Source organism: Orycteropus afer, unplaced genomic scaffold (assembly GCF_000298275.1).
Source record: "Orycteropus afer afer isolate SDZICR_OR568_19922 unplaced genomic scaffold, OryAfe1.0 scaffold00059, whole genome shotgun sequence".
NCBI classification, from domain to species: Eukaryota; Metazoa; Chordata; class Mammalia; order Tubulidentata; family Orycteropodidae; genus Orycteropus; species Orycteropus afer.
The window spans coordinates 1,141,884-1,169,406 of NW_006921646.1; the positions used below are offsets into that span (position 1 = coordinate 1,141,884).

The window sequence follows — 27,523 nt, forward strand, 5'->3', positions numbered from 1 at the left end:
TAGAGGTTGGTGAAAATAAAGATGTTTTCCCCATCACGGTCCATGGACCTGACTTCTATCCTTGAATCCTCTTGTGGTCTGTGGGCCCCAATGTTCAGAGTCCCTGTTTCAGTTGGGGAGCCCCAGGGGATGTGGGGCTTCCTGGGGGAGGGGAGCTCAGGGCAGTGGCCTTTCACAGGCTGGTGAGAAAACATCAGTGTTTTATTTTTTTCATATTAATACTCTCTTATTTTTGGTGAAGATACAGCAAAATTCACTCCTATTCAGCAGTTTCTAGACATAAAGATCAGTGACATTGGTTACATTCCTCACATTGTGTCAACATTCTCATTATTTCTGATCTAGTTGTGTCTCTCCCATTGACTTAAACTCCCAGCCCCCAACCTCATTAGAATAACTTGTTCATTTGGTCTTACATATATATATATATATATATATATATATATATATAATTATTTTTTTTAATTTTTATTTTTTAAAAAAGGTGCAATACTTGAAGGAAAAATATCAATGTTTTGAAAACTATCACACTGGGTGATGCATTTGCTGAGTAGGTGGCAGGGCCAATGGCCCCCATCTCCTTTGGGTAGCAGGGAGCATGCCACCCACACCCCACCCATCTCTGTGCCTGCCCACAGGAAGACAAGCAGCATGCTGGAGGTGGACGACGAGGGTGGCCGCATGTTCCTGCGTGTGCTTATCCACCTCACCATGCATGACTACGCGCCACTGGTCTCAGGAGCACTGCAGCTGCTCTTCAAGCACTTCAGCCAGCGCCAGGAGGCCATGCACACCTTCAAGCAGGTGCCACCGCCCCGCCTCCTGCTTGAGCACCCTGACCCCTTGCTTGGACTGCTGTTAGGTTTGCGTTGGACACTGGGAGTAAACTCGGGGGGAGCTTGAGATGCATGCCAGGGTGCCACAAGTGGTTTGTGATCAGCTGCTAAACTCAAGGCTGGTGGATTGAACCTACCCAGTGGTACCGCAGAAGAAGAGGTCTAGTGACCTGCTTTCATTAATGATTATAGCCAAACAAACCCTATGAAACAGTCCTTTTACTCTATAACACATGGGTTTGCCATGAGTCAGATTGACTCCACAGCAATGGTTTTTTTTTTCTTGAAAGCTCCTTAAGAAATCTCTGGGTGGTGCAAATGTTAATATGTTCAGCTGCTGGCCAAAAGCCTAGAGGTTCAAGTCCCCCAGAGGCACCTTGGAAGAAAGATCTGATGTTCATTTTGAAATAAAGCCACGAAAACCCTATAAACCAAATCCAACCCACTGCTATCAAGTCAATTCCAACTCATCGTGACCCCCTTTGGGTTTCCGAGGCTGCAAACATTTACAGAAGTAGATTACCCAGTCTTGCTTCCATGGAGTGGCTGGTGGTTTGAACCACCAACCTTCTGGTTAGCAGTCAGTTGCCTTAGTCACTGTGCTACCAGAGCTCCTTTGAAAACCCTGTGGAGTGTAGTTATATTCTGATACATATGAGGTTGCCAGAAGTCAGAGTTGATCCCGTGGCAACTGTTTTTTATTTTAGGCTCCTAAAAGGTGAGGACCAAGTCCTGACCACCTTCGTCTTTTGCTGTCCTGGCTCAGTGCCTGGCACAATCTACAGTGATTTCTTAGGAGGTGGATAGCACTTTACTGTTTGACAACTGTGCTCAGTTGTAGCTCTGTGAAGTGCTTTGAATCACACCTGGCACATAGTCAGTCCTCATTAAGCATGACTGGTGGTGGTGGTTATGATGTCCGTATAGTCTGGACAGGTAGATATTAATGTACTATCTACATTAATTGGGACTGGACTGTCATTTAATGAGTGTTTACAGTGTACCAGGCACTGAATGCTGTACTTGAATTATCCCAAGGACTTCTCCCAACTGCCCTACTTGGTTACTACTCTCATTCCCATTTTATAGATGGGGAGACCTGAGTCTTCATTCCTTGTCCACTGAGCCAGAGCCAGTAAAATGGGATTCAGACTCAGGTCCCTCTTTCAGCCAGCATTCAGTAATGCCAGTATGCTTTGCCCTGCCCCATTTTGGGTCTGAGGGACCAAGTGACAGGCCACAGCAGCATATGACGTGAATCATTGAGTAACTGAAACCCAGTGACATGTCAGCCCAGTGCAGGGAGCAGGAGCCCTAGGGCCATCAGGGAGGGCTTCCTGGAAAAGGTAGACTTATGGCAGGGTTGTAAATAGGGACTAGGATTTGGCTTATTGGAGAAGTGCAGGTGGTGGTGGAGAGACACCAGGAGTGGAACTTGGAAGAGTAAGTGGCAGTGGACCTAGGTCTCACTAGCCAGCCCCATCCTTGACCTTCAGGTGCAGCTGCTGATCTCAGCCCAGGATGTGGAGAACTACAAGGTAATCAAGTCAGAGCTGGACAGGCTGCGGACCATGGTTGAGAAGTCGGAACTGTGGGTGGACAAGAAAGGCAGTGGCAAGGGTGAGGAGGTGGAGGCAAGTGCTGCCAAAGACAAGAAGGAGGTGAGCGGGGTTGCAGGGATTTGGGACAGGGCCCCCCTCAAGCACTGGGCCTGGCTGACCTCAAACCCCCTCTGTGCCCCTAGCGGCCCACGGATGAAGAGGGTTTTCTGCAGCCACCTGGGGAGAAGAGCAGTGAGAACTACCAGATCGTCAAGGGCGTGAGTAGCAAGGACGCTAGCCGGTGGGGTCTGCAGCCCACTCGCCCTGAGGCTCCAGCTGGCCCACCTCTTCTGTCTCCGCCTCTGCTGGCCTCTGGCCCTCAAAATAGACATTGTCCAGCCTTTCCTGCATGCTAGAAACAACCCTGCTGAGGTCCAGATGGAATTATTTTAAAGCTGCAGAAATTTAATGAAATTCCATTTCATAGTCATATTGCTCTATTTATTTCCATGGGTGGATTTGGGTTTTTTAGTGCTTCCCTTGTTGGTTGCGATGATATGATTCAGTGGCCAAGGCCTCCTTTTCCCCTTTCTGTCCCTAATGTGAGCCAGGACTTGGCTGGGGTGGACAGAAGACTCTTTTTTTTTTTTTTTTTTTAATTGTGATTTGGGTGAAAGTTTACAGAGGAAATTCACTTTACGTACAGCAGTTCACATACATTTTGTCTCATGACAAAGACTATAATTTACCACAATGCAACAGCTCCCCTCCCACTTCCTCCACATAGTTACCTCTTCCCTCCATGCACTCCTGCTCCCTGAGCTATGTGCCTGTGAATACACAGCCCTTCTATTCTCCATGATTGTTCTCTCCAAGGAGTATATCTACCTAATGTAAATGTTCACCTCATATGCCTGCCTTTTGTTTGGCTGGAAGCCACAGGAGTGGGTTCAATTCCAGACCTGAAGGGCAGCTAGGGTCCATAGTCTCAGTGGTTCCATCAGGCTCTATCAGACCAGTAAAACTGGCCTTTTTTTTTTTTTTTTTCCTTTTCAAATGATTTTGAGTTTTGTTCCACATTGTTCTCCCATTCTATCCAGGATCTCCTACATAAATCCCCCTCTGAGTGGTTAGCAGTGATAGCTGAGTACCATCTAGTTCTTCTGGTCTCATAGTCATATAGGCTGAGGATCACACAGTGTACCAATCTCTTGGACTAATTGTTTCCATGAATCTTTGGTTTTCTTCATTATTTTTTGGTCTGGACGAGGAGAGATCCACCGTTGTATCTAGATGGTTACTTGCAAGCTTTTAAGATCCCAGTCGCTACTTGCCAAAGTAGGAGGTGGAACAGTGTTTTGTGTAGTGTATTATGCCAGTTGAGCTTGATGTTCCCTGTGACTATGGTCCCGAGCCCCCAGGTTCAACTACTTGCTCCCTCTGGGTAGCTGGCTGTGCTCAAGAAGTGACAATCTTGTCCCTTGTCAGCTCTACTATACACCTGGGAATTCTTACAGAACATACAAATACACTTGTAGAAACACTGTCTGCCAACCCTATAGATGGTCTTGGTCACACTCCCTCCTGGATAGACATACCTAATAGTTCAGCCTGTCCAACTATCCACCCGTATAGCCGTGTTTGCCTTCACTGACAATGCAGTACTGTATGTGCAAAAGGGTTCATCTTTGTTGTCTGTACCTCCCATGTACCTCTCTGTCTTCCTCTTCCTCCATGCCACCATGTTGATCACTCACATTTGGTACATTGCCCTTCTCTTCACCCAAATCGATACTTGTCTCTACCTATCTAACAGTGTTCCCTCCCGTTCCTTCCCACTCCTGGTAACCAACAAAGAAAACTTCCTTCCATATATAAACCTTGCCTTGACTTTTTACAGTAACAGACTAATAGAATATTTGTCCTTCTGTGATTGAGTTATTTCACTCAGCATAATTTCTTCCAAGTTCATCCACGTTATGCAGATTCTATGTTATTCTTTAGGGCTGCATAGTATTCCATTGTGTGTGTATATAGTTTGGTTATTCATTCTTCAGTTGACGGACACCTAGGTTGTTTCTATCTTTTGGCTATTGTCAGTAGTGCTGTGATGAACATGGGTGTGCATATGTCTGTTCTTGTTCTGGCTCTTGCTTCTTTAGGATCTATACCTAGTAATGGAATGGCTGGGTCAAATGGTATTTCTATTTCCAACTTTTTAAGGAATCGCTATACTGCTTTCCACAGTGGTTGTACCATTTTACAGTCCCACCAGCAATGTATAAGAGTTCCAATCTCTCCTCATCCTTGCCAGCATTTGTTATTTTCTGTCTTGTTGAACTTTGCTACTAGTGCTGGGGCAAGATGGTATCTCGTTGTTTTGATTTGCATCTCTCCAATAGCTAATGATCATGAGCATTTCTTCATGTTTGTTGGCCACATGAATATCCTCTTTGGTGAAGTGTCTATTCATGTCTTCTGCCCATTTTTTAATTGGATTGTTTGTCTTTTTGTTGTTAAGGTGTTGGAGTTTTCTATAAATTCTAGAGATAAGTTCCTTGTCAGATATGCCATTGCTGAATATGTTTTCCCAATTGGGCAGAAGATTCTTATGAGCTCTGGAGGGTGGGCTGGGTAGAGGGAAAGCTTAAAGAGGAGGGAAGGGGCTCTGGGCTCATCCTTCTCCCCTCTAGATTCTGGAGCGGCTGAACAAGATGTGTGGTGTTGGGGAGCAGATGAGGAAGAAGCAGCAAAGGCTGCTTAAGAACATGGATGCCCACAAGGTCATGCTGGACCTGCTGCAGATCCCCTATGACAAGGTACCACTGAGTGTCATCCCTATCCTGACCCCTGACTTCTGACCTCCCATTGCCAGTCCTGAACTCTGACCTGACCCAAATTGCGTGCAAAACTAGCCTCTCCTTGACCTTTTACCTTGACAAGTACCCAGATATACCTTGACCTCTACACCCAATCTTAGCATCATCTTAACCTTTGACCCTCTACTCCTCATCCTGATCCACTTTGACCTTGATTTGACCCTGCCCTCACCTTGATTCCTCACTTTGATCCCCAAATTCTGCCTCCTATACTCTAGCCTAACCCTGAAAATCTCAGCCTCATCTCAAACTTTGACCCTCAGCCTTTGGTCCACACTGACCCTAATCTGACCCCAGCCTTTCCTTGACCCATGACATCAACTCTGGTTTCATTCTGCCCTGACCCCTGACTTTGATTTCTTACCCTAGCCTCACTTGACCTCTTGCCCTAACTTGTCCTCAGACTTACTGTGGAGCTTGACCCAAATCTTAGCTTCATTTCAACCTTTGACTTTCAGCCCCTCACCTCGAGTCACCTTGACTGACCTTGATCTTGATATGTCTCAACCCTCATCCTGATTCTTAACCCTGACCTCCTCCAACTCTCACCTGATGCTGACTTCACACCAGCTTCATCAGATCTCAGCCAGCCTCATCTCACCCCCTAATCTGGAGGCCTAGCCTTCACCTTAAACCTGGCCTCTTTTGTGGTTCCAATTCCAAACCCTGACCTAGCCATACCTTCAGAGCTCAAAACCCTGACCTGGCCTTGCTTTCCTTCCTGTGGTCCAGCCCAGCACTGCTTCCCCTCCTCCCTGTTCCTAGGGTGATGCCAAGATGATGGAGATCTTGCGCTACACACACCAGTTCCTGCAGAAGTTCTGCGCGGGGAACCCTGGCAACCAGGCCCTGTTGCACAAGCACCTGCACCTCTTCCTCACACCGGGGGTAAGGGCACAAGGTGGGGGCACTTGGTGGGACAGGATAGGCCTGGACCCTTTTCCTCTTTTATTTATTTTTTAATTTTAATTGTGATTTGAGTGAAAGTTTACAGACCAAATTCATTTTCCATACAGCAGTTCGTACACCTTTTATCTCATGACATTGACTGCAGTTCCCCACGATGTAACAGCTCTCTTCCCACTTCCTCCCTATAGTTACCTCTTCCCTTGTCCTTCTTTCCTATGTATTCCTGCCCCCTGAGCTATCTCCCTGTGCAAATACTGCCCTTCTGCTCTCCCATGATTGATTGTTCTAAGGAGTATATCTATCTGATGTAAATGTTAACCCTGTATGCCTGTCTTTTATTTGGCTGGAACCCACAAGAGTGAGTTCAGTTCCAGGCTGGACCCCTTTTTCTGACACCCCACCTGTCTACACACAGCTCTTAGAGGCAGAGACAATGCAGCACATCTTCTTGAACAACTACCAGCTGTGTTCCGAGATCAGTGAGCCTGTGTTACAGCACTTTGTGCACCTGCTGGCCACACACGGCCGCCATGTGCAGTACCTGGACTTCCTGCACACTGTCATCAAGGCCGAGGGCAAGTATGTCAAGAAGTGCCAGGACATGATCATGACTGAGGTGAGTGTGTGGCCAAGAGGGGCACTGGCTGCCATGGGAGCTGGGGTGCACAGAGAATTTAGGTGGCAGGCCACAGAAGGAACTCAGATGATGGGCCACAGAGTAAGAACTCAGAGAGTCCCAGAGTTAGAGAAGTCAGACAGTGAATCACAAAAGGAGAACTCAGGTGGTGGACTATGGAGGGAACTCTCAAGTTGCAGGCCAGAGGGAGAACTAAGAATGCAGGTCTAGTAGAACTCAGGCTACGGGCCCAACACAACTCAAGCAGGAACCCAGTAGAACTTAGGCAGGGTGCCTGGTAGAACTCAAACAACTTTCATGGAAGAACTCAAGCAAGCACTCATTCCTTTATCATTTATTTAAAATTTATGAAGCATCTACTATGTGCCAAGGAGCATGTATGCCTAGGGGAAGTCAGTTGCGTGTAAACAACTGGCTGAAGTGTAAGGGGGCAAAGACTGTATCCTTTTGTGTTCATCACTTGAGCCTCAGTGTCCAGCACATAGTAGTTATTCAGTAAATATCTCTTCACTGAGGGTGTAAAAGAAAAAGGGCTGAGTCTAAATCTGGCACAGATGTATCTCTGTCCTCGAGCATTTTAGAGTATCAGGGAAGGAAGGAGCAAACACTAACATGAGATCGGGGACATAATAAACGAGACACCAGGTACTGGAAGTGCTGTGCAATGTTAATTATTACTTGCTATTATTATATTACTGTGAATAATATAATTGCTAGGGTGAGAAGTATGCCATGTGTTCTATGAGGAGGGACATAGGAACATGTAGGAACATAGGAAAGGGAGGAGGTGAACTGGGCGGGTGGGATTAGAAAGGGCTTCCAGGAGGAGGCTACCTCTGAGATGAGCCCAAGTGAGATTTCTTTTCAGAGGGGAGAAGGGAGGATTTTGTGAGTCGAGGGGCCAGTGTTCCTAATGGCAGAGGGTCTGAGACATCAGCCCAGAACCCTCAGGGCCAGGGAATCCCAAAATTCTAGGCAGGGGAGGATTTTCCTGAGTATTGGGTAAGGGCTGGGGTCAAAGTCCCAACTTGGAATCCCTGTTAAATATAGGAGAGAGGGGAGGCCAGGGCCTGGCAGGCTGAGGGAGTCTAATTTGTCCCCTCCTCCTGCAGCTGACCAATGCAGGTGATGATGTGGTTGTGTTCTACAATGACAAGGCCTCATTGGGCCACCTGCTGGACATGATGAAGGCTGCCCGTGATGGCGTGGAGGACCACAGTCCCCTCATGTACCACATTTCCTTAGTGGACCTGCTGGCTGCCTGTGCTGAGGGCAAAAACGTCTACACTGAAATCAAGTGCACTTCCTTGCTGCCCCTGGAGGATGTGGTGTCCGTGGTGACACACGAGGATTGCATCACTGAGGTGGGGCCCTTGCATGTGTCCATACACAGACCCACTGGGTGAGATGACTGGAGGATGGGTGAAGGCTGTGGGGAGCAGAGAGGAAAGGAGAAGCAGCCAAGGCAGCTATTCTCTCCTGCTGTGTTGGGACAGGAAGAGGGAAGTGCAGAGTGAGGGTGGTCGGGATGTGGGGCAGCAGAGCAAGGGAGAGGCCAGGGGAGGACTCGGTGAGATGTGGGAGAACCTGCATGTGACACCACTCGCTCATGACCCTGGCCTCCTGCCCTGGCTGCTCAGGTGAAAATGGCCTATGTGAACTTTGTGAACCACTGCTACGTGGACACAGAGGTGGAGATGAAGGAAATCTACACTAGCAACCACATCTGGACGCTCTTTGAGAACTTCACCTTGGATATGGCTCGAGTAAGTTCCTATGGGGCATGGGCCTGGAGGCAGGACTGTGTGGGTCTGCGTATCCTCCCAGGAGGGTGGGAGTGGAAGGGGCTCCATGTGTTGGCTCACCCAGGCATTTCTGTCTCCTACTCCAGGTCTGCAGTAAGCGTGAGAAGCGCCTGGCTGACCCCACCTTGGAGAAGTACGTGCTGACCGTTGTGCTGGACACCATCAGCGCCTTCTTCAGCTCCCCATTCTCTGAGAATAGCACCTCCCTGCAGGTGAGCTCCACCCACCCCTGGCAAGGACTGACCTGGCCCGCTTTTGTGGGAGGAAAGGGGAAATCGAAGTACGTATTCATATTTACTTGTGCCACCCAGAGAAACAGCAGAAGGATGCACAAGTATTAGTTAATCTGTGCTATGTAACAAATTTCCCCAAAGTTTTGCAGCTTAAAACAACAAATGTTTATTATTTTATAGTTTCTCTGGCTCAGGATTACTGTGGGAACTGTACCATCAACAGGAATTCCTAAATTCTGTGGGCATGCTGGATCCCGGGGTGGCAGGGGCCAGGTGGCAGCGCTTAATTGCCAAGGACAAGGTGGGCATGGTGACTTCAGTGGACAATAGAGCCAAAGCAGTAATCATAACAGTCTGACTCCAGAGATCTTTGGTGTGGCTGATTGATCATGAGAGTCCCTGGGTGGTGTAAATGGTTCACGTGCTTACCTGCTAACTGAAAGGTTGGCAGTTTTAGTCCACCCAGAGGCACCTTGGAAGAAAAACCAGGGGTTTTACTTCTAAATTAGCCATGGAAAACCCTATGGAGCATAATTCTACTCTGACACACATGGGGTCCGCCATGAGTCAGAACCCAGTCACTGGTTTAATTGATCATTGTCCCTAGAACTGAAATGGGTAGATGGCCTCCTAAGTCTTGGTCTGTGTACATGGAAAAGCTCCAGGCTTAGTGAACACAAGTCTGACTTGAATCACTGAAAGAGAGAGTTGCGGTCCCTCCATTAATTCCCAGATTTCAGACACAAGCCAACTCACACACCCAGAACCCTTTGAATGACAGGAAGGCAGTACTGTACTATTTAATCATAAACTATTTAAATCATAAACACCACATGATACACAGGAACCAATAAAAGGGACTACTGTGGGCTGAGCAGCTGGGGGTGACCTGGAGAGAGGGCTTCTGAGAATGGTAGGATATTGGGTCCTACCTGAAGAATGTAATTAAAGTCATTGAATTATTAAACAAAACAAAGCAAAACACCAAACTCACTGCTATTGAGTCGATTCTGACTCATAGTGACCCCCATTGGGTTTCTGAGGCTGTAAATCTTTACGGAAGTAGATTGCCTTGTCTTCCTTCCATGGAACAGCTGGTGGGTTTGAACCACTGACCTTCTGATTAACAGCCAGATGCTTTATCCATGTTTAAATTGTTGAATTGTATATTTTCACCACACTTGCATACATACACATAATAAAGAAAGAAAAAAGGGAAAAAGAAGAACATTGGGTCCTACCCTCTTGACAACTCACTCACTGCCATTGGGTCAATTCTGACTCACAGTGACCCCCTTTTGGTTTCCAAGGTGGTAAATCTTTACTGAAGTAGAGTGCCCAGTCTTCCTTCCAAGGAGTGGCTGGTGAGTTTGAACCACCAACCTTTTGGTTAGCAGTCAGATGCCTTAGGCACTGCACCACCAGAGGTCCTTTATCCTCTTGACCAAAAAAAAAAAAAAACCCAAAAACTCCAACTAAACTTACTACCATCAAGTTGATTCCAACTCATAGTGACCCCCTTTGGGTTTCCAAGGCAGTAAATCTTTACGGAAGTAGATTGCCCTGTCTTCCTTCCATGGAGTGGCTGATGGGTTTGAACTGCCAACCTTCTGGCCAAGGGTAGATTTATTCATTTATTTTTAATGTTTATTGTGGTGAAATGTATATAACAAAACATTTGCCAATTCAACCATTTGTACGTGTACATTTCAATGACATTAATTACATTTGCCATGTTGTGCAACCATCAGGGGGTGAGTTTGTTTTGACACACATGTGTTGGGACCCTTGAACCCCTTTGGGACCGCAGGACTCTTGTAATTTGTATTCAATTTCCCCACCTCTCATCAGCCCCAGGGTAGGGTATGGGAAGTGAGGGTGATAGGAACAAGGGTGGGATGAGATGTCTTGAAGTATATCTTTTTACAAAGCCTTTTTATTTTTTAACTATCTAAACACATTGCCTGTTCACAGCATTAATTTAGTTAAAATTTTATTTAAAGGAAGAAAAGTTTAACAACAGGGCTATGACCCTGGGGGTGTCATTCACAGGGCTACCAGGTACATTTTGGGTAGGTTGTGCACTGCTGAGATCTGGAAAAGGGGCACGTGGTGTCTAGCAGAGGGTCTGTGCTTCCACCTTGCCCAGCATCGGGGAGCCCAGCTTACTGGGCGTGGGCTGCCTGGGTGTGAGGATGGGATGCACTGCAGCGATGCTCGTATGGCCTCTTCCAGACGCACCAGACGATTGTGGTGCAGCTGCTGCAGTCCACCACGCGGCTGCTCGAGTGCCCGTGGCTGCAGCAGCAGCACAAGGGCTCCGTAGAGGCCTGCATCCGGACCCTCGCCATGGTGGGTGAGTGTGCCAGTGGCGTGGCCAGCTCCTAAACTCCCCTCTCCTCCCTTCACACTGGAATGCCTGCCCTCAAAGTCCAGACCTTATCCCTATGCTTGCCTATCACCTGCCCCCAGGGGGTTCGTGGTAAGTCCTTCTTTGGATCTAACTGGCATTTGTAAATTGAGAGAAGTTGTTTTTTCTTCTGAGTCAGTTCCCTGAAGGAGCGTGCTGGGTGGTATTGAATGAGCATCCCCCAATTAGAGATTTGTTTGTTTGTTTGTTTGCAAATAGATCAGGCAGGAGGGAGACCTGTAGATTATTAGGGGAAGGGAAGGAGGAATGGAGGAGGGAGGCGGGTAGGGGTCCAGGTAGAGCTGGGATGGAACCAAGAGGCAGAAACCAGTTAACCAGTTGCCTTTGAGTCGATTTTCACTCATGGCAACTTCATGTATGTCAGAACAGAACTGTGGGCTTTCAGTGGCTGATTTTTTGGAAATAGATCACCAAGCCTTTCTTCTGAGGGTAGACTGGAACCACCAACCTTTTGGTTAGCAGCTGAGCACATTAACTGTTGGTACCACCTGGGGACTTCAAGAGGCAGAAACTCTTCTTACCCAAAACGGGGAAGAGAAACTCATAGCCTCTCAGGTGGGGCTCAGGGTGGGGTCCTTGACCCCCAGTCCCCCAGTCTAGTTCCCCTTGCTCCAAGACTGGCAGCCCTGAGCCCAGAGCTGACTTCCTACATCAGCCCTCCAACACCCCACTCCTCTCCCCACCTAGCCAAGGGTCGGGCCATTTTGCTGCCCATGGACCTGGATGCCCACATCAGCTCACTGCTCAGCAGTGGGGCTAGCTGTGTTGTGGCCGCCCAGCGGAATGCTTCTAACTACAAGGCAGCCACAAGGGCTTTCCCCCGCGTCACCCCCACTGCCAACCAGTGGGACTACAAGAACATCATTGAGAAGTTGCAGGTGGGTCTGCCTCTCTATGCTCCCCTGTGTGCCTTGCCACCTGGCAGCTGCTGTGGGAGCCAGGTGATTGACTAGATAGCTCTCCTTCTTCAGAAGGGCACATTCACTGGTAGCAACCCTTCCCACATCTTCCCCAAGATATTGCCCACATCTTCCCAGGAAAGGGATGGTCACTTGTCCCTTCTTGGGGGCAGGCCCTGGGGCAGGGGACTGAGGAGCATTAGTCCAAGGGGAGCTGGGAGCAACCCAAAGGCCCTGATAGTAGGGGTGGGGCTCCTAAAGGGACCATCCCTCACTCCTGACAGCATCTTCCAATTTATGCCAAATGTTCCTGTCCACTGTGTTGTTGCCTATGGAGGAGGTATGATGGGGTCACTATACCTGTAAGTCAAGAGACTGAGGCCCAAAGAGGGCAAGGGGTCTGCCCAAGGTCACACAGAGAGCTAGAGGAGAGACTGGGAGAAAACCAGGGCTTGGCCAGGAGGTCTGAGCAAACAGAAGCCATGCTTTGTTCAGACAGCCCTGATCAGATTACAAATTACAGGTCAAGGGCCCCAGGCCTGAGCCCTCCTCCCTCTCTGGTTTGTCTCAGGGCTCTGGGTTCAGGAGTCATGGGGCTGTCAAGTGCTTTGGTAGGGGAAGCATGGTGGCCATTCCTAGTATACCTCTCAGGCCTGGGTGGCCTGTTTCTTGCCTGTGGTGACCCTACCCCGCCCCCTTAGGACATCATCACGGCCCTGGAGGAACGGCTGAAGCCCTTGGTACAGGCTGAGTTGTCTGTGCTGGTGGACGTGCTGCACTGGCCAGAGCTGCTCTTCCTGGAGGGCGGTGAGGCCTACCAGCGCTGCGAGAGTGGGGGCTTCCTGTCCAAGTGCGTGCACCTGGCTGGGTGGGGGTGGGGCTGCGCCTGCCTGGGGTAGGAGTGGGGTTGGAGGGGCTGCAGGAGGCAGCTCAGAATGTGCCCCTCTCTGTTGGCCTAGGCTGATCCAGCACACCAAGGACCTCATGGAGTCCGAGGAGAAGCTATGCATCAAGGTGCTACGGACCCTGCAGCAAATGCTGCTCAAGAAGACCAAGTACGGGGACCGGGTGAGTGCCCCGGTGGGCCGGAAACCAGGCAGCCTGACCAGGAGGGCCCAGGGGCTCAGGACTGGGGCTGATGGGCCAGTTGTTAAAAGCTGAAATGTGTCTGTGTAGCTGACCAACAGTTGCTGCCCTGTATACGTGGGGCCTGACTCCCATCCTCCCTCAGGGCAACCAGTTGCGTAAGATGCTGTTACAGAACTATCTCCAGAACCGGAAATCCAGCTCGCGGGGGGAGTTGCCAGACCCCATGGGTGTCGGTCAGTACCGCCCTCCTCTGCTGTGGCTCTGGGTGGCCGATCGCTCTGGCCCTGGGCCTCCCTTCTGTTCTCCTCTTGCAGCGATCCCACTGAGATAAGTTCCCTGCCCATTCCAGGTTTGGACCAGGACTGGTCAGCAATTGCAGGCACTCAGTGCCGGCTGGACAAGGAAGGGGCCACCAAGCTGGTGTGTGACCTTATCACAAGCACTAAGAATGAGAAGATCTTCCAGGAGAGCATTGGCCTGGCCATACGCCTGCTGGATGGTGGCAACACTGAGATCCAGGTGGGGTGGGGGGCTGGGCATTGGGGATGCTGGTTACTCATCTCCCTTGGGTGGGCATCTTGCACTCAGGAAGTGGGACAAGTGTGTGTTCCCAGCTGCTGAGGCCACAGGCACTTGGCTGCAGGACTTCAGTGCTGGCGGCTAATGCAAGTCTTGGCTACCCATTGGCGGGGACCATCTGCACTCCTCGTGTCACCATCCCTGCATCATTCTTCCACATCTCCCTCTGCTCCACTCAGTCCTGAGGCTCTGTCTTCTCATTATCCTGCCCTTTCACTATTCTGGCCTTTCAGCCTCTGCTTAGGCCTCCTTCCCTCCTCTTTCACATTCTCCTTAGCCTTTGGTGCTCAACGAAAGGCTTACCTCCTCCACAAAGCCCTCCCTGACTGCTTTATTCTCATTTATTTCATTAATCCACACTGTTCTAGGCACTGGGCATTCAGCAGTAAATCTTAAGACACTTGGAGGGTAGTGAGGTGGGAGGTAGCATATGTAGTATGGAGAGCATGTCGGATGGGAAGGAATCAGGCTAGAAGCTTGGGGAGTGCTGGCATGGAGTTATTTTAGGTATCATGATTAGGTAGGCTCTGAGCAGAGAATATCTAAGTAAAGACTTAAAAGAAGGAGGTGAGACTGTGGACACGTTGGGGAAGAGTGTCCCAGGTGGAGCAGCAGCCAGTGCAGAAGTCATGAAGGGCTGGAGTGGTGAGAATGAGTGACTGAGGGCAAGTGGTAGGGCATGGGGTTGAAAGGGAGCAGGTACCGTGTAGCCTTGCAGGCTCTGTGAGGCCAGAGCTTTCTCTCTGGGTGAGACAGGAGCCACTGCAGGGTCTTGAGCAGAGGAGAGTGTGACTTAGACTTGAGGGGGTTACCTCTGGCTGTTGTGTGAGATATATAGGGGTGAATGCAGATGCAGGGGCAGGTCAGGAGGCTGGAGGGTACAACACTGCCTAAGGCCCTTCCTCCTTCTCTGCCCCCTCCCCTGCTTTAGTCACTGGACCCAGGGGTGTGTCTCTGACTCTAGCCTTATCTGGTTTGGGTGTGTCTGAGGCCCAGTCTGCCCCTATCCTTGTCCCTGTAGCACAGGGCAGAGCTTAGGAACCAGACTTACTGCTAAAGCTACCCCCTTCCTTACTACCCTCTGCCAGAAATCCTTCTACAACCTAATGACGAGTGATAAGAAGTCCGAGCGCTTCTTCAAGGTGCTGCATGACCGCATGAAGCGGGCTCAGCAGGAGACCAAGTCCACGGTGACTGTCAACATGAACGACCTGGGCAACCAGCCTCGAGAGGACCGTGAGCCAGACCCCACCACCAAAGGTCAGGGCCTGGAGTGTATGGGTATGGGGTGTGGGTGATGAGCAGGAGTCAGAGGGCACAGGCCGAGGGTCACAAGGCAGGGATTAGGGTGAGGGACACAGGGCAAGATGAGGAAAGCGGGGGCTCACGGTAGGAATACAGGGAGAGTGTCTGGCCTCACCAGGCCTTGCCCGTAGGCCGTGTGGCCTCCTTTTCCATGCCTAGCTCCTCATCCCGCTATTCGCTGGGCCCCAGCCTGCGCCGGGGGCATGAGGTGGGTGAGCGCGTGCAGAGCAACGAGATGGGCACGTCTGTGCTCATCATGCAGCCCATCCTACGCTTCCTGCAGCTGCTGTGCGAGAACCACAACCGGGACCTGCAAGTGAGCACTGCACCACTGCCCCTGCCACCTAGCCAGCATGTGGCCCCACCCCTGCCACCCAGCCAGGCACTGATGTTCTGTGGCTGCCAATCCCCCAACCCCTGCAGACACAGGTCCCTGGGTGGCCTCCCCTCCCTGCTGGTGCCACCCCATGCCCATGTCTCCTGTGTCCCACAGAACTTTTTGCGCTGTCAGAACAACAAGACCAACTACAATCTGGTGTGTGAGACACTGCAGTTCCTGGACATCATGTGTGGCAGCACCACAGGTGGCCTCGGGCTTCTGGGGCTCTACATCAATGAGGACAACGTGGGCCTTGTCATCCAAACTCTGGAGACCCTCACTGAGTACTGCCAGGGCCCCTGCCATGAGAACCAAGTGAGTTGCTGTGGCAGCGGCAGCTGGGATGGTGGGTGTGTGTGGATGGGCTTAGGCCAGGAACCTCTGGAGCCACCATAAGTCTGAGGGGGGCCTGGGCCCTGTGTCCCTTACCACCCCTGCCAGACCTGCATTGTGACGCACGAGTCCAATGGCATAGACATCATCACTGCGCTGATTCTCAATGACATCAGCCCCCTGTGCAAGTACCGCATGGATTTAGTGCTGCAGCTCAAGGTGGGTCCATGTCATGTACATGTGATGTGTGTGCTGTTAGCATTGTGTGTGATGGGTGCAGGTTGTGGAAGTGATATGTGTGTGATGTGGGCATCATGTGGGTGTGTGATGCACTATGATGCATGTGGTGATGTGTGCAGGTTGCATGTGTATAATATGTACATGTTTATGAGTGAACACAGACTGGCTGGACACATACTCTAGAAGCCAGAGGGCCTCTTTTGCTGTCTGGGGAGCTGAGTGTGCCTGACACAGGGTGGGGGTAAAGGCAGGCCTGCGGGTGGGGAGACAGGCACAGGGCTGGATGTGCAGTACACTTCTTAGCAAATCCTGGGTCGGGGCATGGTATGGCTTCGGGGTCATAGGGAGTATTATGAGGTAGTATCGGGTATGGTGGGACCCTCAGACTGTTGCCACCCCCAATCCCTAGGACAATGCCTCCAAGCTGCTCCTGGCTCTTATGGAGAGCCGGCATGACAGTGAAAATGCTGAGCGCATCCTCATCAGCCTGCGACCCCAGGAGTTGGTGAGGCTGGGCTGGTGGGCAGGTGGGAAGGTGGCATTGGGCTGGGATGAGAATTAGGAACCTTCCCACCCAGGCAGAGTCCATTCAAGTAGGTGCTGCCCCACTAGGTGGATGTAATCAAGAAGGCCTATGTGCAGGAGGAGGAGCGGGAGAATTCGGAGGTGAGCCCACGGGAAGTGGGTCACAACATCTACATCCTGGCACTGCAGGTATCAGTCCCACCCTGTGGCCCAGTCCCAGTGCCCATGTCCCTGGAAGCCACACCCACTCTGTGACTCTGCTCTGCCCTGTGCTCAGCTCTCCAGGCACAACAAACAGCTGCAGCACCTGCTGAAGCCGGTGAAGCGCATCCAAGAGGAGGAGGCAGAGGGCATCTCTTCCATGGTGGGTACCTGAGAGCGGGGCTAGGAATGAGGGCTGTGTTTGATCTGGGGGTGGGGCTGGTAGGAGATTGGGAGGGCCAATATCTGGGGGCGGGGCTGAGAATTGTGGATGGGGCTATGACCCCAGAATGGGGATGAGGGCAGAGATGAGAATTGAGGGGCCAGCTAGAATCCTGGCCTGGTGTCAGGAACTTATGGAGGGGCTGTGGTCCAGGGGCATAGCTTATAGAACTAAATGTGAACTAGGATAGTTATAGTTTAGTCATAGAACTAAATGTGAACTAGGATCTGAGGGTGCAGAGCTGGAATTTGGGGGCAGGGCTCAAGATGGGCAGGAGTGGGACTAGGGGTCAGAGGTGCAACCTGGGCTTGGAGGTAAGAGCCAGGCTGGAATGGGCCTCAAGCAGGGTAGTGTTGAAGAGGGTGCTAATTGTCCTATGGGATCTTCTGGATGTAGCTCTTTGGCCCCCTTCCAAGCCCTAGAGGCTGGGGTCCTGGTTGGGCTGGGCTTGGACTACGCTGGCTGGAGAACAGTGGGTTGTAGTTCAGAGCTGGGCTTAGGTTAGGCTCAGGCACTGCAGGGATGGAACTGGGTGGTCAGATGGTAGGCCGGACTGCAGGGGGCTGCCAGCCTGACCTCAGCTCTCCCATCCCCCAGCTCAGCCTCAACAACAAGCAGCTGTCTCAGATGCTCAAGTCATCGGCTCCAGCACAGGAGGAGGAGGAGGACCCCCTGGCCTACTACGAGAACCATACGTCCCAGATTGAGGTGGGGCCTGAGGGGGGCGGGGGCAGGAAAGAGTGAGGGGCTCTGCGTGCTGGGTGTGACGCCGCAGTGTGTGCCCAGATTGTGCGGCAGGACCGCAGCATGGAGCAGATTGTGTTCCCGGTGCCGGGCATCTGCCAGTTCTTGACGGAGGAGACCAAGCACAGGCTCTTCACCACAACCGAGCAGGACGAGCAGGGCAGCAAAGTGAGCGACTTCTTCGACCAGTCCTCCTTCCTGCACAACGAGATGGAGTGGCAGCGGAAGCTCCGCAGTGAGGATCATGGGGCGGGCGGAGGGTGCTCAGGGCCCGCAGTTACTCACTGATGCCCCCTCTGGTGGGTGCCTGCAAGCTCACCGTTACAGCCCCTCACGCCCCACCCCCAGGGAGGGACTCTTCTAGAAAATGTGTTGCCTTTGGGAAGTGGGGTCAGTTTGGGGTGAGCAGAGGGGGTTAATGGCTCTTGGCTGTCCTTTCCACAGGCATGCCGCTGATCTATTGGTTCTCCCGCCGCATGACCCTGTGGGGGACTATCTCCTTCAACCTGGCCGTTTTTATCAACATCATCATCGCATTTTTCTACCCTTATGTGGAAGGCGCGTCCACAGGTGAGAATGCAGGGCTGGCAGGCAGGGGCTGGGCCTGGAGTCTACCAGACGCTTTCCCAGGTGAGGACAGAGCTTTGGGGCTGGCCAGGCTCTGAGGAGACCAGATATGGAGTGGAGAGAAGGGGGTACCCTGCAGTGCCCTCTGGGCTCTATAGTGATGGGGAGATAAAGACAGGGTCCTTGACCTCTGGGCCAGATTGGGCTGAGTGGGGCCTGGTAGAAGAAGCATGTGTACCTGCACATACACACACACATATTAACACACACACAGTAATACACACACACTCATACCCCTTTGACACACACACACAGATACATCAGCCAGAAACAAGATATAGATGATGTAAGCGAATGTTTCTAAACAGCAGCTGGATAGGGCCTCCTACCTAGGCCTAGAGATGCAGCTATGTGGAGGAGGCTAAAACCAGGGACCAGGAACTTAATAGGAAGGCTTCCAGGAAGGAAGGGCTTCTCAGGACCACCTAGGCCTGTGCTGGGGCTGCAGTGGGCTTAAGCAGGCCCACTCACCCCCTGTTCTGGTGTATTGGGCTACTAGGTGTATTGGGCTCCCCACTCATCTCACTACTGTTCTGGATCCTCATCTGCTTCTCCATCACGGCCCTGTTCACCAAGCGCTACAGCATCCGCCCCCTCATCGTGGCGCTCATCTTGCGCTCCATCTACTACCTGGGCATTGGACCCACGCTGAACATCCTGGGTGCCCTCAACGTGAGTGCTCGCAGGGAGCCCCACTCTCAGATAACCTTCCCTTGTTCATAAGCAGTCAGACCTGCAGGTTCCCGAGTGCCACTGCTCTGCCCCATCTCTCCCCCGCCCTGTGCTGGGATCCCAAGTTCACTGTAGACCAGCAATCAGGACCGTTCCATGCCTCATCCCTCTCTCAACAATTGGGGGCAGCTGGCACTCAGAAGCAGGCAAGCAGGAGTCACGTTGCAGCCCCAGCTTCAGGGCTGCTTATACAGTTGGACTGCTTGTGCACTGCCAAAGTCACTGTTCCTGTTGTAGACATCAAAAATTTGCATAATTATGAAGATTTCCTGACAGATAGAAATGAAGTCCCTTAGGCAAGGGGTGTCTTCTCCCAAAGGCAATCTAAAGGCCAGGGGTGGTCTCTGTCCCATTCTCCTTTACCTCTACCTCAGTTTTCTCCTGGAGATTGGAGACCCAAAGGCCCAGGGGTCAATGTATTTCTGGAAGCATTTTCATTAATGCCACCCTGGCCAGGCTGAGCATCAGGTGGGCGTGATGGTGGTGGTCAAGGAGACTCAGGGTGGGCAGTGGGCACTGATTCCCTGTGTCCTGCACTTGTCCCCAGCTGACCAACAAGATCGTGTTTGTGGTGAGCTTCGTGGGCAACCGTGGCACTTTCATCCGTGGTTATAAGGCCATGGTCATGGACATGGAGTTCCTCTACCATGTGGGCTACATCCTCACTAGTGTCCTGGGCCTCTTCGCTCATGAACTCTTCTATAGCATCCTGGTGAGGCCGCTGAATTGGATGGGGCTGGGATGGGTGCATGAGTGGCTGGGGTACGTGGGTTGTTAGCAGTTCCCCAGCACCAGCCTCTCTGTCCAGTCCTGTTGGTGCTGGGCTGTGAAGAGTGAGTTTTCAGAGTTCTCCTCCACCTGACCCAGTTTGGCCCCCCAAGGACCTGACAGCCACTCTTGGCTGCTGTTTGATCCATCTCCCCAGTTCAGTGGTGGTGCACACCTGCAGTCTGGAATCAGATCGGTCACCTGAATTTGATCCTGGCTTGGTCTCTATTAGCTGTGAAACTTTGGGCACGTTTTTGTTAGCTGCTCTGTGCCTTGATTTTCTCATCTTTAAAATGGGAATAACAACAGCACCTACCTTCTAGAACAATTGTGAGGATTAAATGAGCTAATGCATGAGAAGTACTTGGGCATTTCCTGGTGTGTAGTGACTGTGCTGTAAGGGTTGGCCATCCTTCTCCCTTAGTGACTAGTATTTGCCCACTCCACCCCTCCCACCTTCCCCTTTTGGTGGCCTGGGAACTCCAGGTTCCTCTGAGAAGTCTCCCTGACAGGCCCACTGGCTTGGTTACTCCTTTGCAAATCCCACTGGAGGAACTTGTGGTGAACCACTGGAGCTGGTCAGCTCCAAAGGGGTCCAGCAGGTCCCCAGAGAGGTGGGCCAGACCAGTGCCTCAAGGCCCCACCCCTTCCCCTGCAGCTCTTTGACCTCATCTACCGTGAGGAGACGCTGTTCAATGTCATCAAGAGTGTGACCCGCAATGGCCGCTCCATCCTGCTGACCGCCCTGCTGGCCCTCATCCTGGTCTACCTCTTCTCCATTGTGGGCTTCCTCTTCCTCAAAGATGACTTCATCCTTGAGGTTGACCGGCTGTCCAGCAACCACTCCAAAGGTCTGGGAGGTTTCCCTGTGGTCTGGGTATGAAGGCCATGAGGTCTGGCTGGCACAAGTGACTGGCATCGGGTCCAGAACTTGGCAGCACTTGTCCCACCAGGATCTTTGCCTCACATTTTCCTCTTGGGTTGTGGGGAGGCCTACCTCACGCCTACCTGCCTCCCTCATTCCGGGAACACACTGAAGGGGTGGGAGAGCCTTGGGTCTTCAGCTCTTTAAGGAGCTACTTGCTTGAGAGCTAGAGCCTCTTGTAGGCCCTGTCAATCATGTTAAGCTCAGTATTTGTAGGGGCTGCCTGTGTGCCAGGCTTGGGATCAGAGATCCCTCTCAGTGTGAGTCAATGGAAGCTGGGGCTTGAAGATCCTTCACTTGTAGCCGGACAGAGTGAGAAGTGGGCAGGATCAGGGGAGACTTCCTGGGTGCTGTGATGCACCTAAGGGATGATTTAGCTGGGCATTTGGACAGCCCTGTGACTTCATGTGTGTTCCCTCCAGCCAGCCCCCTGGGGATGCCACAGGGTGCCGCCACATTTGTGGGCACGTGCAGCAGGGAGAAAGTAGACTGTGTCTCAGATGTCTCTGTGCCTAAGGTCCTGGAAGGTGAGGATGATGTGTCTGCAGGTGCCTGGTGGGGATGGTGGTAGGGTGGGGGCTGGCCTGCCTGGTAGGAGTATGAGTACATATACTCCTCACAGAGGACGAGGGACTGGATAGCACGGAGCGGGCCTGTGACACACTGCTGATGTGCATCGTCACTGTCATGAACCATGGGCTGCGCAACGGAGGTGGTGTGGGCGATATTCTCCGCAAGCCCTCCAAAGATGTGAGCACCCACATCCCTGTTCCCATCAGCACTGTGAAGAGCCTGGTCCTCAGGTCACAGGACAATCAGGGCAGTTTCTCCTCCCATAGATTGTCACTGCTGAAAGCCCCCTTCCTTTGTCTTCCCTCCTCCCCCTTCCCACACTCAGTTGATTTACAGTGACCTTGGTGAGCTGGCGTCACCCCCAGTCTGTTCTGGCATCCCCACTAACTCATTGTAGACACCATGAGGAAAGACATTTTGCTCCCTGCTAGGGAAGTCAAAAGGAGCTCTGGTGGGGTAGTGGATAAGGCACTGCTAACCAAAAGATTGCTGGTTTGAACACACCAGCCACTCTGTGGAAGGAAGATGGGGTGATCTACTTCCGTAACAGCCTTGGAGACCCATTGGGGGTTGCTATGAGTTGGAATTGACTTGAGTCAAACTCTAACAGTGAGTTTGGTCTGGGGAGTCAAAACAGGAGCTGCTCTGGGCTATGCTGGCTTGTCTAAGGAGTAGGGATAGCCCAGCCCACAGCAGGGGAGCAGTTGGGGGCTACTGAGTTGGCTTCACAAGGAGATCTCATGTTTGGGCTTGGGCTGACTGGCATTTCCAGAATGGCATCCCATCCCAGTTGCATGGGGATGAGAAATCTGTCCAGCCAGCTTGAGTTTCTAGAATGTGTAAGGCCAGGCATCCTGTGGGCAGGGCATCACAGTTCAGATCTAATTAAAAGTTAGGGGCAGAGACAGGACTAGACTTGCAGTCCTACCTCCCCACACTGATTCCTACAGGGCTCTGTCCCCTGCTGGTAGCCTATCCAGTACTACCCTTTCCTAATCCAAACTTGGGACATTTGGTTACTGTTCTCACTTTGTGGAGCCAGGCTGGGTCCACTCTGCCATCTTCTTGGTCCTTGAGACTGAGGCCCTTGTTTGCTTCTGTGAGTGGGCCCTATTATAGCCCCTGACCCCTGCTGGAGTCCACAGTCCTGCCAGTGAACTGGTACTGCGGACCCAGCCTCCCTGTCTCGTCCCTGCAGGAGTCTCTCTTCCCGGCCCGTGTGGTCTACGACCTCCTGTTCTTTTTCATTGTCATCATCATCGTGCTGAACCTCATCTTTGGAGTGATCATTGACACCTTCGCTGACCTACGCAGCGAGAAGCAGAAGAAGGAGGAGATTCTCAAGACGACATGCTTCATCTGTGGTGAGGCCTGGTTCCTGCTTGTGGAGGCTGTGGTGGGTCTGGGTGACTTGTGGATGGGATGTCATCTGAGGGCAGTGGCAGCCCCAGTATGGCCCTTCCCAGTCCCTGGGGCCACTTGGGGAACCTTCCCTGGATGACTCTGTCGGCTTATCCCAGAACTGGAGAGAACATGACCTGCCTGAATTTGGACTAATAGAAGGGAGTGGGGAGGGGCTTCAGAAACCATTCCTTCAACCCCTTCGTCTATAGATGAGGCCCCTGAAGCCCAGTGAATGGTCTCAACCTCCTGATCTCAGTGCAGTGCTATTCCCACCTCTGGTGTGAAGTGCTAGCCCCCTCACCAGCCACCTCACCCAGCTACTCCTGCTGCCCAGGGTGGGAGTTCTGCCGCTTGCTCCCATAGTCCTTGGCTGCTGCCACGGGCGGGCTGCAGCTGTAGCAGGGCAGGATCTCCAAGGCTAAGTGGCTGGTGCTTTAAATAGCAGTGACCTAAATAGCCCTGAGTGGGCTGTCGGAAGTGCTCATCAGTCCTTTTAACATGAGGGGAACACATGCCCTCCCCACAGCAGAGGCAGCCCCCCTGACCAGGTGGCTCTGCTGAGGCTCTCGGAGCCTGGCGGCTTCACCCTTTGCCTTCTGAGTCCTCAGGTCTGGAGAGGGACAAATTTGATAACAAGACAGTGTCGTTTGAGGAGCACATCAAACTTGAGCACAACATGTGGAACTACCTTTACTTCATTGTGCTGGTCCGAGTGAAGAACAAGACAGACTACACGGGCCCCGAGAGCTACGTGGCCCAGATGATCAAGGTGTGAACAGGGGCTGCATGGGGTTTGCGAGCAACTTCCCCCAGGTGCTTCTGGAGTCACAGTTGCTGTTGCATTAGAAGCTGTTGTGGCCAAGGTTTCCAGTGTCCCTTGTGGCTGTGAGAGGAGCAGCCACATCTGTCAGCATGACTGACCCCAGAGGCTTAGGGGAGGGGTGTGGACAGCTGCAGACACTTGTTGAGAGGCCAGCAGGGGAGCGGCTGGAGCCAGCCTTCTGCTCCCAGGAGCCCTGCCAGCTGCCCACTGCTTTGAGGGGCCTCCCTGGTCTTCTGAGCCAGCGATGGTGTCAGCAAAAGCCCATGGCAAACGTGTCAGCCCAGAAGGACATGTGCCCCACCCCCGTGGGAACAGAGGGGACCCTGCATGAAGCCTCTGCCCTGTGGGTCACTCAAGGGAGCCTTTCCTACCTTGGCAGGAGGAAGGGCAGTTTCCCCCAAAGTCTGGATAGTTCCAGGCCAAGGAGCTTGGAAAAACTCTATCAGACTTGGGAGGAATCAAATGTCACCCATCTGTGTAATTTCTATAGCAATGAAGGGAGAATCAAAAAAAACCAAACTCACTGCCATCGAGTTGATTCCGACTCATAGTGACCCCCATTGGGTTTCCAAGGAGGTAAATCTTTATGGAAGTAGATTGCCTCATCTAAGGAAGGCAGGCTGGTGGGGTTGAACTGCCAACCTTCTGATTCGTAGTCAGATGCCTTAGGCAGTGCACCACCAGAACTCCTTTAATGAAGGGAGTGAAGGCAGTAAATAATAAAGAAGAGAATTCAGTGTCTGTGTTTTAGATCTATATTTTGAACTGATCTCTGGGAACAGGTAGGTCTATCTGTTGGTCTGAGAAACTTCTAGGTGACCCTTCGATTGCTGCTTCTCTGTCCTGGGAAATGGTGGCATTGCTTCTTAGACATGTCACTACCAGCCTCTTCAGCAGAGCCTGCCTCATCCTCAATTTGCCATCTGTCTGACTTGAATTTTCCCGGGTGTGGGGCATGTGTCAGGGCAGGGCACGGAGGGAGGGAGGAGAGGAGGAGATTTGGGGCCTGTTCAGAGGCTTTGCCTTCTGCCTTGGGAGGGCTGTTAGAGTAAACAGATGATACCAACACCAGTGCTGGGTGGTCTAATGGCCTGTCACAGAGCTGCAGCCCTTCACAACCACGAGGCTTCACTGCCATGTCAGCTCAACCCCACCCAGGAGGACCCAGGTCAGCTCACAATTTCCAGTGACGCATCCTGGCAACTTCTGTCTGGGGTGTGGCAGCAGCTTCCCCCACACTACTGCACTCCTCAATGAGGCCTCCTTGCCGGGCCCAAGCCTGCTCACCCACCAGTGCTGTTTTTTCAGAACAAAAACCTGGACTGGTTCCCCCGGATGCGGGCCATGTCCCTGGTGAGCAACGAAGGAGAAGGGGAACAGAATGAGATCCGGATCCTTCAGGACAAGCTCAGCTCCACTATGAAGCTGGTGTCCCACCTCACTGCTCAGCTCAATGAGCTCAAGGAGCAGGTGCGCACCCACCCCACCCTGCCTGTCCTTGGGGTCTTGTGCTGGGCATTCTTAGACCATCACTGAGGTCACAGCCTTTCCTACCATGTGGGTGAGCAGTTGGTGCTGTCATCCTGCCACCCCCTCCCATCTACCCTATTGGCCTTCATTCTTGGGCCTGGGATATGAAAGCACCTTCCACTCTCCACTCTGTGGAAAGCTGGACCAGGGTTGGCAACCTCTGCTGTGTCTCTGACACCCTGGTATAGTGCTGTGGGGTTACCCTCTTGCTCGTTCCCTTACTCCTAGAAGCTGCTAGTGAGCTCCTTGAGGGGGTCACTGGCAATGGAGGTTTACAACCACTTTCCACTTCTTAACCGCCCCCCACACACACTCAGAGCAAATTCTCCACCTGGCAGTTACTAAATGGTAGTTGCAGTCCCTTTCTCAGGAGGGGTGGCTTCCCAGCTGCATGAAATAGGGGGTTTGTGACAGGCTAATTGAGGACATGGGTTTGGGGGCTGGCATCCTCTTGGTACCCTGAGGGGCCTTGGCCTGCTGCCAGGATCGAGCAGCAGCTGGGCCTACTGGGGGGGGCAGTGCCCTCTGAGAAGGGCACCAGGCAGCCTGACTGGACCTGTTGGTATGTTTAACTCTAGATGACAGAGCAGCGGAAACGCAGGCAACGCCTAGGCTTCGTGGATGTCCAGAACTGCCTAAGCCGCTGAGGAGAGCCACTAAAGGCCCACAGGGGATGCTCGTCACTGGGGAGCTGACTGGGAACAATACTGCCCTTCCCTCGGGTTGGGGGCCCAGAAGGCTAGGTTGCCCACCAACTTCTGGCTCCCACTTTGCCAGACACCCCCCCACACTGCCCCAAAAGCAACCAAGGCTCTGACTAGCAGTATGTGTTGGGGGTGGAGCCTCAGAGCTAACAGTCCTGCCTAGAGCTCTTAAAAAGACTCAGAACGCCACTGGAACTGTTTACCTTAATGCCTTAGACAAAGATAAGTCCTGCAGATCTTTGTCCTTTATAGCAGTAACTGACATTCTTTTGTAGTCTTCCTTGTGGATGATTAGGAGTGGGGACACCTTTTTATCTCCAAGCACTACATTTTGGTTGCTACCTGTCTCTGGAAGAGGCAGCAGTAATGCTGTTACTAGTGATTTTAGGGCTTCATTATTTAACTTATTCCAAGGGTGCTATTTGCAGCCCTGCCTGCCCGCCTGCCTCTTACCCTCCATGTTTCATCTGCTGTGAACTTGACTGTCTGTGCCCACTGTTTGGCCATGGGTGGACCGATGGCCATAATGACAGAGGGCCTTGCTTCTGGACCTGGCTCTTCTTGGGCAGTTACACGCCCAGGTGACACAGCTGGATGTTATTTTTTTTTTTTTCCTCCTAGTTTCTTCTTTTGGTGTAATGTTTTACAAATCCTTTGCCCTAAGAACTAATCTGTTAATTGCCTTAAATAAATTAATAGTAATTTAGTTCATTAAAAAGGAATAATGTTTTCTGAACACGTTCCTCCCCCAGAGGATGAAAATATAAACCTTTCCCCACTGGCCCAGGCCTCATCTCAGGCTCTCAAGAGATGCTGAATGACATCCTGGTGTGCAGGGATTCCCAACCAGGGACTCTGGATAGAACTGCATTTTGGTGGACTGGTTTCTATGATAATCCTGTGTATTTTATTTTATGCATTTAAAAACATTCTAAGGAGTCGACAACACAAACAAGGCTAAGAACCCACTTCTCACCACTGAAGGGTGCTATCTGCCCTGCCCTGCCCCTGCTCTCGGCTCTGTTCTAGATAGGAGCAAGCTTAAATAAGGGCTGTGAACATTTACCAGGAGCTAAGACTCTGTGAATAATAAGGTGATCTGTGTATGTGTCCCTGGCCAGGGGACTTTTGTCTTGGGGCCTTTCCCAGAACCTGTGTAGTGTTAAAGCCAACAGCAACCTGAGGACACACCTTGTCAGGCTTGTTTATGGGTTTAGTTGGTTCCTTAGGCCAACTTGGAACATGGGTTTCTGCAAGATCAGGGCAGGAAACTCAAGTCCTAAGGCATTTGACTGCTAACCAGAAGGGACCAAGGTCCAAGCAGGCTTTTCCATCTCTGCTCTACCATCTCCCCACTGCCTTCTGTCTGTAACAGGATGCCTTTTTCAATATTTACCGCTATTTTTGGCTTCCTCCCAGGAGCGCCTACAATGAAAGGGAGCCTGAGAATCTTGCTAAGAGACGCCAGACCCCTGCTGGCGAGGTGGGGTCCCTGTGGCGGTGCAGGAAGCACCTTGTCCAGACTCTTGGGTCCAGAAAGACGTTTCCTCTCTCCAGGAGACTTCCCTACCCTGGTCAAGGGCTCTGTGGACAGCTCAAATGGCATCCCTTCTTGGCTGGAACTTTCTTTACAGCAGCAGGGGCTTCCG

General features: G+C 51.8%; 1 protein-coding gene across 1 annotated transcript in view; it reads left to right on the forward strand.

The window, feature by feature from the left end:
* Positions 1–25,817, forward strand: part of ITPR3 (inositol 1,4,5-trisphosphate receptor type 3) — a 91,030-nt gene extending 65,213 nt beyond the window's left edge. The window contains exons 25-58 of the mRNA XM_007939340.2: positions 639–804; positions 2,333–2,497; positions 2,581–2,655; positions 5,071–5,196; positions 6,022–6,144; positions 6,581–6,781; positions 7,915–8,166; positions 8,443–8,568; positions 8,694–8,819; positions 11,076–11,196; positions 11,959–12,149; positions 12,872–13,020; positions 13,130–13,238; positions 13,402–13,492; positions 13,609–13,778; positions 14,927–15,098; positions 15,275–15,459; positions 15,637–15,837; positions 15,964–16,074; positions 16,505–16,600; positions 16,708–16,809; positions 16,898–16,984; positions 17,642–17,752; positions 17,831–18,023; positions 18,233–18,358; positions 18,915–19,087; positions 19,695–19,859; positions 20,574–20,766; positions 21,263–21,367; positions 21,463–21,590; positions 22,612–22,777; positions 23,426–23,586; positions 24,949–25,110; positions 25,749–25,817. Of these exons, the coding sequence (XP_007937531.1) occupies positions 639–804; positions 2,333–2,497; positions 2,581–2,655; positions 5,071–5,196; positions 6,022–6,144; positions 6,581–6,781; positions 7,915–8,166; positions 8,443–8,568; positions 8,694–8,819; positions 11,076–11,196; positions 11,959–12,149; positions 12,872–13,020; positions 13,130–13,238; positions 13,402–13,492; positions 13,609–13,778; positions 14,927–15,098; positions 15,275–15,459; positions 15,637–15,837; positions 15,964–16,074; positions 16,505–16,600; positions 16,708–16,809; positions 16,898–16,984; positions 17,642–17,752; positions 17,831–18,023; positions 18,233–18,358; positions 18,915–19,087; positions 19,695–19,859; positions 20,574–20,766; positions 21,263–21,367; positions 21,463–21,590; positions 22,612–22,777; positions 23,426–23,586; positions 24,949–25,110; positions 25,749–25,817 (4,897 nt within the window). The remainder of the gene's footprint in view (positions 1–638; positions 805–2,332; positions 2,498–2,580; positions 2,656–5,070; positions 5,197–6,021; positions 6,145–6,580; positions 6,782–7,914; positions 8,167–8,442; positions 8,569–8,693; positions 8,820–11,075; positions 11,197–11,958; positions 12,150–12,871; positions 13,021–13,129; positions 13,239–13,401; positions 13,493–13,608; positions 13,779–14,926; positions 15,099–15,274; positions 15,460–15,636; positions 15,838–15,963; positions 16,075–16,504; positions 16,601–16,707; positions 16,810–16,897; positions 16,985–17,641; positions 17,753–17,830; positions 18,024–18,232; positions 18,359–18,914; positions 19,088–19,694; positions 19,860–20,573; positions 20,767–21,262; positions 21,368–21,462; positions 21,591–22,611; positions 22,778–23,425; positions 23,587–24,948; positions 25,111–25,748) is intronic.
* The last annotated feature ends 1,706 nt before the right edge of the window (positions 25,818–27,523 follow it).